The 13,849-nt window shown below is 52.1% G+C and overlaps 1 protein-coding gene across 2 annotated transcripts in view; it reads right to left on the reverse strand.

Moving 5' to 3' along the window:
* The window catches only part of RGS9 (regulator of G protein signaling 9), a gene marked incomplete at its 5' end in the record, with an annotated part of 50,346 nt that extends 36,860 nt beyond the window's left edge, over positions 1-13,486 (reverse strand). For both annotated transcript variants that reach the window (XM_084238904.1, XM_084238903.1), the window contains 6 exons: positions 56-114; positions 372-423; positions 624-730; positions 2,125-2,175; positions 4,638-4,734; positions 13,430-13,486. In XM_084238904.1, the coding sequence (XP_084095030.1) occupies positions 56-114; positions 372-423; positions 624-730; positions 2,125-2,175; positions 4,638-4,734; positions 13,430-13,486 (423 nt within the window). The remainder of the gene's footprint in view (positions 1-55; positions 115-371; positions 424-623; positions 731-2,124; positions 2,176-4,637; positions 4,735-13,429) is intronic.
* Between the last annotated feature and the right edge of the window lie 363 nt (positions 13,487-13,849).

A 13,849-nucleotide genomic window follows, 5' to 3' on the forward strand; every position in this document is an offset into this window, starting at 1 on the left:
TCAAGACCATATCCCACTGAATTATAATAAGTTATACTTGAAAATATCTCTGTACCTTTTCATATTCTTCTAAAATCCCTTTCTTCTTGATATTTCGCTTGGCTAGATAGATGGCTAGAAAATAAAACAATGACATTTTCTATCATCATCATATTTCAAAGCCATACTTGCAGCCTCTCTCTATGCACAAGGCTGCTATGCTGTTTGATGGAGGGAACACTCAGCAGATGCGGTCCCCTCCCCCAGGGACACTCCCAATACAGATGTAAACCGACATAAAGGTCACATTAAGACAAATGCTACCGAAGTACATCAAGTAAATAAACAGCCTGTTAAGTGCTATGAAAGGCAGACATGGAGGGGAGTTTTACCATAGTCTGTATCTTCAGCCGGCCACTGCTGGGTGGGCCAGAAGTAGGGCGTCTACAAAAAAAAACAGGAAACCTTACTCAAACAATGAGCTGAGACACCCTAGATTCCCAGTCCTGTGACTAAAGACATAAAACTACCTTGGACCCTGTACTGTTTCCAAATTCCTGGTCTATGAGAATATAAAGGCAACCAATTATCTTTTCAGATAAGATGTACCCATATTAACAGTCAAGGTCAAGGTCAAGACTCACCTGAAATCGGTAGAGGCTGCTATCAGGCTTGAGAACCAGATTCTTAGGGTCTTGCAGTGGATAAATGTAGCCATACTTGACAATAAAGTTGCCCAAGTTCTGTGCCTCTGGGGAGAATCAGTTGAGACATGAAGTTAAAAGTAGGGGCCTAACCCTTACATAGCACCCCAACACTGGAAGAGATGCCCCATCCTAAGAGCTCTTTGTGCAAAGAGTGAGGACACTGGTTCCCGAACTGAGCTATGGACAAGTATGAGCTGGGGAGTGTGTTGAAAGGAAGATCCCCAGCCCAGCAGGCTGAAATGCTAAGTCAGTAAATCCAGAAGGAAACCAGCCAACCCAGATGTTGATGGGTGTCAGCCGTCATCCCCTACAGGTGTTTAGGAGTAGCAGTGGAGAAATACTGGAAACATTTATTCCCTTTGGGACTGGAGAAGTTTCCAGGGCAAGGGAGAAATGTTCTGTGTGACCAACAGGCATCCTCAAGCAAAGAGAGAAAGGAAACGGAGGACATGTTTGTTATCAACTTCTATCCCCAAACAACTCTGCCTACTGACCTCATCCAGATCCTTCAGCTTCTCTGCACCTCACTTTAATTCCCACCCGCCCCCAGTTTCTTAGAACCTAGTCTTATTTGTGAATTTGCATCCATTAAAGGAAAATCTTTCTGGTTCTTCCTCAGAAGCACCAATGAAAGCAGGTGTCTTTCCCTCATGGAGAGAGAATTCCATCCCTCCAGGCCACCCTGCCAAGGACCCAATCCACATGCCTTCCCATAGCTCAATCTCCAAGGCTTGGCAAGACTTTGCCCTCACCCTTCTCTTCATGTCCACTCCCTCCACCATAGACCAGGCCCTCACTCTACCAATCGCCTATTTTCGGACAAAAGGCCTGGTTCTGCGCCAACCCATCCTCCTTCAAATTGCTACTAAACAGTCTGGCTTTAATATCAATTATCAGTCGCACTGCTGTGCTCAAAATCCCTCTGGCTTCCTATTGCCTTTCTTCCAGGCAAAACTTGGGAGCTACAAATATACCTGGTGCATCCCCAACTTCACGCTGCCCCCAATACTCAGGTAGAGTCATTTCTCTTGCTGGCTGTCACTCCATTTCTGGCTCATTCCATTTCTACCACCTTTACTTGCATCCCCTTCTGGGAAGACAGACTCTCCAAGTTCCCCTTCCCATTAACAAGAGTGCATCTTTCCAGACCAAGTATGTGTATGCCTCCCCCTCCAAGAAGTCCTTCTTGAGTGACTCTTCCCCAGTTACCCGTGTAATTTACATGCTCTCAATATTTTGTTTGAAACAATGATGGATTTTGTCCTTCAATTATCGTGCTTTCCATTTTGATAATGGTTGGTTTATGCAGGGAAGCTTTTGTTTCTCCAATTTAAGTGTCAGTTTCTCAGAGACTCAAGCTAGTCCTCCACTTCATATCTACCCTCCAGAGATTCTCGTGGTGCAGTCCTTGGTAACTGGGTGCCGGACGAGCGCTCACCCAGATTGGAGACCCAAAGCCGCTGGACAATCCATTGGAGAACATCACTTCCTGCAAAACAGAGGTATTTAGCCATCATCAGCCCAAACTCTGGGCTCCACGCCCCTCCATCCCGCTGCTCAGCTGGCTCCTCCCTGCTCAGCAATGACCTCATCTTTTCTGCTTGAAATTTCCAGGGACTCCCCCCTACACACACACACACACCCATACTCTCTCTCTCTCTCTCTCTCTCTCTCTTTCTCTCTCTCTCTCTCTCTCTCTCTCTCTCTCTCTCAGTCCAAACTCTGCAGCCAGTAATTCAGGCCAGCCGTGATGTGACTCAAGCCAGGTTTCTAGCTAAACCTCCCTAAACAGCCTCCATCTTCACTTCTCTGGTGGAACTCATTTTCTTACTTTACAATCATTTGTGCATGAGTTATTATTATTCATCAGCTGAAAAGTAAACACCTTGCATGTTAACAGTGAAAAAACAAAACCAGATGCAAGCTGGCCTTGGGGTTCTGGATGGAGCCTGGACACGGGGGAATAACATTGAATACAGAGGAGGGAGATGTGAGAAGGCTCGAGGGTGGGGGGTGGTTCCTATGCACCCCCATACTCCTGGTCAGAACCCAAGGAGTCAGAGGATTCCAAATTCAAATCTGGCCTTTCAGATCTTGTAAAGGTACTTTTGTCAAACTAGGAGGATGGGGCATATTTTGCAGGTGGATTGATAACTTCCAACAATGGAATGCGGGCTCCATTTGCACTTTCACCCACACAAGACCTAGAAAGAATGCAGAGTAAAGACAGGCATGAAAAAAAAGCAGGAGAGGCAGACAGGATCAAGAGCAGAATAGAATGTGCCCCCTCTCCCACCCATCTCTCAAGGATTCAGATTTATCTAACGACAAATGTACGCCAAGCTCAACCACCAAGAAGCTGTGCACCTGCTCCCAACCTGGACCTCCCTGGAGGAGGCAGGCAGCAGGATCGCAGAAGAAACACAAGGTGTCCTGGAACCAAGCACTCCGACTCTAGCTCATCTTGCAAACACCATGACCACATTCACCAGCAACTTCAGCCTACGTTACAAAGGCCATGCTGCATGGAACCAGCCCACAAACTGGCCCACAAAATACACCAAGAAGGAGAATCAGGACCCGCCTCTGTCCTTATGGCTGGACTACTGAAAATGCTGCCTCCCTCCTCAGAGGTGGAGCGGGAGCACAGCCGCTGCTTCCCTCCACAGAGGGTGTGCATGGCCCATCCCACACTCTCTGGGCTTAATTGCCTGCCCACAGCATGGCTGAGGATGGACAACCTGTAGCTCTTCCTTCCTTCCACGCCCCATCTACACGCCGTCTGTTATTGCTGTCGATGGATTCTCTACTATTGCTCTTAGCTTTATTTCTCCCTGATGGGCTGTTCAAAAGCAACATTTTTCATCTAAAATCTGACTTAAAATCCTAGTACTGGGTGTTTTAGACTTTCCACCCCAAGACTTTTTAAATGCTATAGAGTGGTATGCAGGCCAAAAGACACCCAGGCAGCCAGCAGACGGATGGATGCTCTCCACCAAGGAGCGAAGGCTTTCGCATCCACTTGACTGCTTCCTGAAATAGATCAAATGAGATTATGGCGTACCACGTGATCTGTGCTGACAACGACACAAGCCGCTCAGCTCCCACATCAGCCACCCTCATCCCAAGAAGTCCTGGGTCTGAGGAGTTGATGGCAATTATCCAATTTGCTTTTATTAGAGCTGATGCCACAGGGCAGGGCTTCTCCCTCTGGTCTGATCCAATAGCCGCTGAACCTGCCTGTGCAGGAGGAACAAGGAAAGATATGGCCTGGTGGGCAGCCTGGCCCCAAGAGTGCCATGTGCAAGGAAGGGAAGCAGCTCACACACACAGGCAGTGAACAAGAGCTGGAGGTCATAGCCAGGTTCAAACCCAAGTTCACTGGGAGCTTACTGCAGGTTCTGTGGAGTTAGTGACATGGAGACAAGTTGCTGAAGCTCTTTGCATCTCATGGTCCTATCTGCAGAAAGGGGATGGTCCTGTCCATCACTGATTTTACACTGGGGGGCTGACTGAAACCAGGGAGGAAACTGCCAGCAGCCACGGCTCATAAAAAAATCCACTGGGGATTCCACTTGCACAGCGCTACCTCATTTAATTCCTGCACTCACTCTCTAGGACAGGGGTTGCTATTCTTGATTTTAAAATCAAGAAGCCAGAGCCACATAGCTAGGAAAAAGCATCCCAAAAATGCAATCCCAGCTTTGTCCAGTGCCCTTGGCCAATACAAGACCACGACTGATTCAGGCATTTGATCAACTTGTATTAAACCTCCACCCTGGCCCACAGCTATGCCAAGCAATGGGGTTACCTAGAGGAGCAGGTGGAGCTATCTGTGTGCCGATAAAACTTTACTGAGAAAAAGTACTGAGGGCCAAATTTGGTCCATGAGTTCTAATTTGCCGACCCCTATGTGTGGTCTCTTCCAGACCAGGACTCAAGATACATCACCTGTCATGGCGTGAGGGACACTGGTGACTAAGACCTTCTGGTTCTGCATCCGGACCCCCGTCTCTGGGTTCTGCATGTCCTTCACCAGCGCTTCAATCTGCAAGATAGAACCCAGGAAAGCTTACTAACTGGACCATTTCAAAAGTTGAGCCAAAGTGCTCCCTTTTGAGACCCGAGGAATCAAACGATGCAGAGGTGAACACAAGCGGCATACAGCCCAGATGGGCACTGAGTGATATGTGCAAAAGAGCTAATACGAGCTATGCACACACCAGCACACTCCCTCCATGGGAAACCACGGAGTGATCCACTCTGACTTGGAGATTCTGCAGAGGCTTTTAGGAGAAGAGGAAGCTTAACAGAAAAGGATTTTGCTGCATAGAAAGGGAGAAAACAGCACCAGCAAAGGCATGGGAGGGAGACCAGTGGCAAGAGGGACAGAAATCAAGATATCAGAGCAAGATGAGGCTGGAACAGCAGGTGGAGACCAGATCACCACAGGCCCCAAATGCCGCTCTCAGAGAGTAGATTTATTCCAGCAGCTATTTCTAGACAGGTGCATAATCTGGTCTACATTTTGGAAATGTGGCCCATGCCAGAGAAAAACAGATATAAGTTCAACCAGGTAAGATAAAAACAGGAAAATTGTTTAAAACTATTGCAATCTTTCAAGCAAGAAATGACAGGGCTTCCACCCTGGCTGGGTCTACCGTTGTGTCTACTCTCAGCAGGGCAGCTGGAGATGATTTTGGGACATGGTACTCCTCTGCTCAACCCCTGCAAGAGGGTAGTGCCATGCTATGCACAGAGCATCTACTAACTAGTTTTGCCGACCGGATCAGGCGGGAGGAAATAGCGACTATACCAACTGTCAAAGAACCAGAGAAGAGGGCCTCCCCGGTGGCGCAGCGGTTGAGCGCTGGGTTGCGAAGCTGCCCGCAGCCTCTGCAGCGCCGGTTTGATCCCCGGCCTCTGGGTGAGGGTCCCACATGGCACGCAGACCTCTCCTGCTGCCCGCTGCTCCCCTCAGCAGTGTATTTCTTCAGTCTGCCTGCTCTCCTCCCCGCTCTGGCTCTGGTGAATTCTCTCACCCTCCCGCAACTTCTGACTGTACCCAGTGCTTGTATAAATAAATAAATAAATCTTTAAAAAAAAAAAAAAAAAGAACCAGAGAAGAGGATGGCTCTGATGATCCAAAAAAGAGGATGTACAGAGGGGAACAGGATCTTCCTAGATGGTGAGGAAGGAGCTGGAATCCAGCGACGGCAGGAGAGAACCCCGGGGCTCTGGACACTGGAAAGTGAAGACATTGAGACTGGACCCCTGGCACCTGGGGAGAGAAGCTGGGAAACCATAGCGGGGTTCTTCAAAGAATTAAAAGTAGAACAACCAGATGATCCAGCAGCCCACTTCTGCATAAGTATCAAAAAGAATTGAAATGAGAATCTTGCAGTATATTCACAACCACCAAGATGGCCACGGACAGATGAATAGATAAGAAAACGCAGCACACACCTGCCGTGGAGACTCAGCTTTCAAAGGGAGACTCTGTAAAATGGGGCACATGAACGAGCCCAGAGGCCAGGATAACCGGAAGAAGCCAGTCACAGAAGGGACATGTGACCCCACATATGTGAGATGTCTACAACACGCAAAATCATGGAAGCCAGGGTGGAATGGGGTGACCCAGGCAGGGGGTGAGTGGGAGCTTGGGGAGTTGCTAGTCAAACGCCTTAATGAAGTCTCATTCCAGGAAAATGAGTAAGTTCTAGAGCTCTGCTGTGTGACATTGTACCCACAGTAAGCAACGCTGTACATAGGCATTTAAGAGGGTGGATTCTCACCCTGTTACCACAAACAAAGTGTTTAAAAGAGAAAGAGAGAAACCGGCCCGGGTGCGCTGCAGGAGTAGGATGTTGCAGGGCAGAGCCAAATCCGGATATGCCCCACCTGCCCCCTACCCCCTCGGCCAGTTTGCTCCTGCAGCTGGGGGTCTCCCCCTTGCCAAAGAGGGAAGAGGGGCAGGACCATGTCCTAAGTCAACAGTGAGGGCTGGGGGGTTCCTGTTTCCAGCCCTGGTGCTAAACCAGCATTTGCAGCTGAAGCGCAAGCTGAAGGAATGGCCAAGATCGGGTGCACCTTCCAGGCTGCTCCAGGCCCAGTGCCAGCCCCTCAGCCAGAGCACCAGACCCCCCCCCCAGTGTCCAGGCAGCACCCAGGGCTCCTGGGGCAAGACTGACTTTGAGCTTCATGTGCACGGACACTTTCTTGGCTCACACAATCACTATGGAACAGAAACTATTCATTTCTGCTCCACTGGGACGTGAGGTCTTGACCTCCTGTAATGTCAGGGCCAGGCAGGATCTCAGGCTCAGCTGACAGCCCACAAGGACCAAAAAGCTGACCCCAGGGGGTAAAGGAGAGGACATAGGAGGCATGGGCTTCAAGGGTCACTCCTTCCAGAATTTTCAACTAACCATAAACCACAGATTTTTTTTTTACTGAGCTAACATTAGTTTGCAACACTGTATGAGTTTCTCACCTCAGAAACTGTGTATATCACTCCACCCCCACCCACCAAATGTCCTGTCTCCAGCCTCCACCCACCCATGGGACCTTCTCCACCCATGCCCCTTCCTTCCCTTCTGGGAACCTGCCCCCTGCCAGGCTGTAAGCATTTGTAGCCGCTTTTGTTTTGTTTGTTCATTTGGCTTTTACGTTTTACTATATACCACGAGCCTGTGAAATTGTAGTCTTTATTTCTCTCCTACTGACTCCACTTAGTGTCATACCCTCAAGGTCCAGCCCTGTTGCTGACAGCGGCAGGAGTTCACCTTTTCAGAGCTGAGTAGTATTCCACTGTGTGGACTGGACCACAGCTTCCTGGCCCTCTCAGCTGGCGCCAGGCCCTGGGGCTGTGCCCATTCTTGGCTGTTGTAAACACCTGCGATGAACCCAGGGGGCACATGTCTTTCTTAATTCAAGTTTTCATATTTTTCGGGTAAACACCCAGAAGTGGGATGACTGGATGATAAAGTCGTTCTGTTTTAAACTTTATGAGTTTCCGCCACCGCTTTCCACAGCGGCTTCACCAGCTCCATCCCCACCGCCATTTTCCACACCCTCCAACGTGACTGCTTTGACTTTTTGGGAATGGCCATTCTAAGCGGTGCGGTGAAATCTCCGGTGGTTGTGATTTGCATTTCCCTCGAGATGCACGGCGTCCAGCACCTTGTCATGTGGCTGCAGCCCATCTGTGTGCCTTTTTGGGTGAAATGCCGACTTAACTCCTCTGTCCCACAGATGTCTGTACTCCCCAAGAAGGGCCTGCTTTTCTGCTGGGAGGGTCCAGGCAGGCTTCCTCACCCCAGACTTATTCCAAAAGGTTTCTTCAATAAAAAGCAGCGTTTCCAGACATTGGAAAAGCAATAGAAAGCCTCGCAAGTTAGGAGCCTGAGTTTCCCGGATAGAAAATCAACGGATTTGATTCCTTCCCTTCAGATTAAAAAAAAAAAAAACCTACTTATAAAGAGTTTGAAAATAACTTTCAGAGGAGGAATAATGAGAGTTATTTTTAAAACGCCACGAGGGGAGTCAGAGTTCTGACTCCTTCACAGGTGTCACCCTCACAGACAGACAGCCTTGGTGAGAGGCGGGAAAGTCACACGGACCTCCAGAACATTCCAAGGGAACTCGGCCCATTGGGATCGCGACCAGTCCTACTCACAACTTCCTTCAGACAAATTCTTCGGAGGGGGTCTCCCCAGACACCCCAAAAGAAAGGACAGGATTCTGGCTGGTGGACTGTCTGAGGAGGCTGTCAGGGGCTGCATTGTGCCCCCTGCAAAATTCACATGTTGAAGACCTAATCCCAGTACCTCACTCAGAATGGGATTGTATTTGGAGAGGGAGCCTATAAAGAGGTAGTTAAGTGAAAATGAAGTCATGGGGCTGGACCCTAATCCAGCATGACCGATGTCCTCATGGGAGGGCCACCCGGAGGGAAGACCACATGAGCACTCGGGGAGAAGACAGTGTCCTCCAGCTCAGGAGAAAGGCGCAGAAGGAACCAGCCCTGCAGACACCCTGAGCCTGGATTCCCCAGCCTCCGGAGTTGCGAGGACAGAACCCTCTGCGGTTTGAAGTGCCCAGCCCGTGGTGCTTTGCCATGGCAATCCGAGCTGAGGGTGTAGACGCTGGCTTCTGTCTTGTCCCAAAGCAGTGAGGACAGCACCTGCGAGCGAGAAGCCCCTGCCTTTTTGCTCCAAAGAGCTGCCAACTCTCACCTCCTCCTCATGCCCCGTGGGTGTCCTCGGAGGTGACAGAGAGGAACGGCCATCCCCACCTGCAAATGTCAGCGCCCCTCCTAACCACACTCAGCCTCCCGGGGAGGCGCGACTCCTCCCCAGGGCAGCATTACCCAGACACCCTGACCTCATGTTGGGGGCAGGTGGGCGGGGGTATCGACCCCACATGTTCGCCCTCAGATGCCACCGCATCTCAGTGTGACTGAAGGCGTGCCAGGGAACCCCAACATTATGGAGGAGCAGAAATGATGGCTTTGACGGCCTCGACGGCCCACCCTCTCCTCCCACAGGCTCCTCGCATTAGAGCTGTCACTCATAGCGCGATTCAGGGCTGGAATTTTCCTTTAAGCTAAAGAAGGCTGGGGGTGGGGGGTGGGAGGGGCGATGATAAGCAGCACTGTTTTAGCCAAAGATGGGGAAAGTGACCCAGTGACCTCTGTTTTGCTAATGGACGGCAAGATGCTCACACAGAGGCCACCACCTACAGGCATCCTGCTGTCCCACAGTCCCTTGAGAGGGCCGTACCCTCATTGGTGCTGAGGATCGTGGTTTTCTCCAAACCTGCTCTGCGCACCCTGGTCAAAAGCACAGGAAGCCTTGCAGGTGACCCCAGCCAACACTTGTTGACTCTGATCTTGACTCTGAGTGCCTCCTCTCTGTCTTCTGAACCCCATTTGTGGGGCATCTAGCACCCCCTGGACTGTCAGGTTCTTCTCCCAACTTCTCCCTTACACCCCACGTCTCCAGCCTACAGCACGACTTCCAGGCTTCCACCATGGCACTGCTGACATTTGTGGCTGGATCATTCTAGAGTGAGAGGGATGCCCTCCTGGAGCTTAGCAGATGCCAACGCCCCCAATCCAGCTGTGACAAACCACTGTCTCCAGACATGGTCAAACCTTTCCAGACACTTCCATTGGGCCTACACCTGCAAATGACCTAAGAAGTTTCTGTAAAAACACCTGGCTCCACCCCCACACACAATTATTAAATTACCTCTTAAGTAAAGCAGAAAGCTTGGAGGATGGGGACTTGACATTGTACTTTGTGAAGGGCAGAGAAGCAGCCCCACCTGCCATCAGGATCATCTTTCCGGCAAGCAACTAACTCCTTTTATTCACCCCTGATTTTAAAAGAGCAAACGGCATCTCGCTGAGCTCAGTGTCAAACTCAGCGTGACACGCAAAGCCTCCACTTGGGGGCCCTTCTTCACTCCACTGGCCTTTCTGTGTGTCAACCTCCTGCCACTCCAGGCCCGCGAGCCCCCACCCCGTCTGCCCCCATGAAGCTCCCAGCATGCAGTTTCACACTCCAGTCCTTTGTACGTGCCTAGAATGCCACTCATCTCGTCCTCCTGGCAAAAGAATCTACCCGTGCTCCTATCTCCCCTCAGTGGTAACACCCCCCTCAAAACCTATCCAGACTCACACACACAGCAAAAATCACCGCTCCCTCTGCCCTTTGCATCTGTGTAAATTCCCTCGAACAACGCCTACAGCAACCTCTGTCTGTCTCTCCCTGCTAGACACCAAGTCCCCAGATGAGAGGGATCGAGTGTTAAGCCCCAGGCAGCCTCCAGCACCAGGCTAGCCAGGCACTTGCACAGAAGTACCAGGCGTGTTTGGGGGTGAAATAAAAGAATGATCAGAGCAAGAGGCCAGGCTTTGTCATGGTCTTCCCATAGTCCTGTATCTGCACTCCCTTCCCAAGTAAAAGAAGATGCCAGAAGCCACACAGGGAAGCCACTAGCAGAAGGCTCCACGTGGCACCAAGAAAAGCAGCCCCTGGGCCTCCCTGGTGGCACAAGGGATTCTCAGCACTATGAAGCTGTCCGCAGCCACTGCAGCATGAGTTCCATCCCTGGCCAGGGAGGTGACCCACAAGGTACAGCAGACCTCCCCTGTCTCACCCACTGCTCTCCTCAGTTAGACCCTCCCCCTGGAGCCCCTGCCTGCTTTTCCAGCCTCCCGCTTCACTTGAACTTCCAACTCCATCCATACTCAACAGCACGCCCTCACCCCCCAAACCTCCCAGGGTACTGCGCCTTAGCACATGCCATTCCCTCTGCCTGGAACATCCTTCCCTTTCTCTCCACTGGCATCGCCTCTCATCCTCACAGGTACACATGCCCCAGACACATCTCGCCAGACCCTCCCGGGCCTCTGCTCTGCCCTACAGCACAGGAAAGCTCAAAGCATTGCAAACCACTCAAATGCAGGTGATGGACAGGCCAGCATCTTCTCTCATTGCGCCCCTTGGGGGCTGTGTGACTAGGACAAGTTACTCAACCTCTCTGAGCTTCAGCTCCCTTTCTGTAAAATGATTTATGGTTTACTGGTTTATGGGATAGATGAGAGCCTGTGTGCAGGGGCCCCGCTGGGACAGAATTCACTGTATAGTCAGCAAGAGCACCTGATCTTTGCATTTGAGTGCTTGTTCCTTTGTTCTGCGACCCCCGGCTCAGCTCATGGTTGAGGGCCCCTGGCATGGCTCTCGAGACCACGTGTGCAGACCTTTATTGCTTTTCCTGCTCGAAAAGGAAGACATGAGAACACACAGGCAGGCCCTACCCACAGGGCCAGGGCAGGGGTGGTGCAGGGGGTACAGAGTCTGCAGGTAGAGAAGGCTCTGCTGGGGGGGGGGGGGTGGAGAACCTGGGAGGACAGGAGTCTGGGGAAAAGGGGGAAAGTCTCCCCCAGTGGAGGAACCTGAGGTCTGGGCCTCCTAGAAGGTGAGGACATGGTTGAGGCCGGCCCCCACACAGCAGCGCTGTGGCTGCCTTGTGGGGTTTTCCTGGAAGGCTGTGCAAAAGGCGGGTGTAAGGTTAAGCCAGAGGGATGGGCCAGAGCATGATCCACAGTGGCCTGGCTGAGAAGTTTGGACTTTTCTGTGGGTGTGGGAAGCCGGCGGAGATGCTGGTTGCGGAGATCAGTGTTGGTCTGGGGAAGAAAGTCGTGTGTTTATAAAGGATATTGCGGAGGAAGGCGGGCAGGGGGGAGGCGGGGAGGCTGGAGTGAAGAGGGAAATCTGGGGAAAGGAGGGCATGCTGGGGTGAGGAGGGAATTCTGGGTAGAGGAGTGGGAGGCTGGGCGTGGACGGGAGGCAGGGGTCAGGAGGGGACGGCGGAGGAGGAGAGGAGATTGTGGTGAAGAGGAGATGGCGTGGAGGAGTCGGTTCTGGGTGAAGGAGTAGGAGGCTGGGGTGCAGGAGGGGGAAGCCAGGGTGCAGGAAGGGACACTGGGAGAGGGGTGGGAGGCTAGAGACAGACGCCAGTCAAAAGGCCAAGATAAAAACAGGAAAATCTGCCAAATAACACTCATGACGGAAAAGAATGTCTGAGATTCAGAAAACAAACAGAAGCTCTCCAGAAGGTTACCCTCTGACACCCCCAGCCCGTGTCTTGTTTGGGAGGAGCGGCTATCCCAGGCTGGGCGCTGGAAGAAGACCAGAGGCTCGGGCATCTTCTGCTGGGAGGCACTGGTGTCTACACCACAGGCCCTTCTGGGGAAGACAACTTTCCTCCCCCTCTGCTTCACGCCTCCGCCACCTGGACTGTTGTCCCCAGGTATCCACTCTTCCTTGAGGCAGGTGGACAGAGTAACCAACTGTCCACGTTTTCACTAGGAAAGCCCTGGGCCCATCAAGACAGGTGGCACTGGGCCCCGGGGGCTCAGGGTATGCTCTGCTTGTCACAAGGCATTTGGCTAATTCCACTCAAGGAGATAAGTCTAAGAAGGTGGCCTTATGAGAAGCAGCCACAGATGGGACGAAAGTGACCAGGGATCCAGGATCTCATGTCTGTCCATCTCTTTCAACACTGGTTATCTCAAAAGACCAGAACAAGATGAGCCACTTTGCCCCCAAACATAGAACCACACAGATGCACTCACCCCCACACCTCCACCATGGCCTGTGACAGCCTTGCATAGGCTTCTGAAGAAAAAGCTTCCGACTTCTGCCCCCATTACAGAGACCAGAGATACACAGGTACCCACACCGAAAGAGGAACCCAGGGTGCTGCAAGCGGGGTGTCCCTTTATCCTACAAATCACACCATTTTCACGGTCTGTGTGTACACGCTCACTCACACACTGCATCTTGGGATTCGAAAAACGACCGAAATGTTCACTTAACATCTGGGTGTCTTATAAGAATACCAGGAGACTGTCTCCAATCTGACACCGCCGGCTGCATTGTCCTCTGATACCTTCCTCTCAGAGTAACAGGTTGTTTTCAGCCTCCAGCAGCCCGTGGCTTCAGATTCCCTACCCAAACAGGTTACAAGGAAATCCAATCACTAGAGTCTTTAAAAGATACACACACCCCACAGCCCATAAGTCGTTTATAACAGCAGGCAGCACCGAGAGAGCCCAAGGGATGCCCTCCACTCCTGCCCACACCCCAGCACCGCCAGCATCTCCTCCCACACTTGCCAGAGTTGGCCCCTGCGCGCCTCCAGGGCCAGGCGGGCCGGACCGCGCTCACCTTCTGCAGAAATGCCATCCTCGGCCTGTACTGCTGGCCTTGGTGTCGGATTGTCATCGTGGACCCTGGACCAGTTCAGAACCAGAACACGAACGAGAGCGAGAAGGGAAGGCCCCCCCCACACACGCTCAGAGCCAGCTTGGCCCGCACGCGCCCCGGCTTGGAAAGGGAGCCCGCTGGATGGGGCGCTGCTGCCTGCGGCGCCCCTTTACTCGCGCTGGGCACACCCCTGGGAGAGCAGCTGGAATCCGCGCCGGCCAATCAGCGAGCCGCGCCGCGGGCTCATTAGCATGCGCTGCGCTGGCGCCCACCTGCCGCCAGGGGGCGGCGTCCGGCCCCGCCGGGACCCCAGGGAGCCTCAGGTGAACGCCCCCGAGTTCTGGACTTGCAAGGGCGGGCGGCGCTGCAGAGAGACCAGGC

The sequence above is a fragment of the Talpa europaea genome, assembly GCF_964194135.1.
Source record: "Talpa europaea genome assembly, chromosome: 7".
NCBI classification, from domain to species: Eukaryota; Metazoa; Chordata; class Mammalia; order Eulipotyphla; family Talpidae; genus Talpa; species Talpa europaea.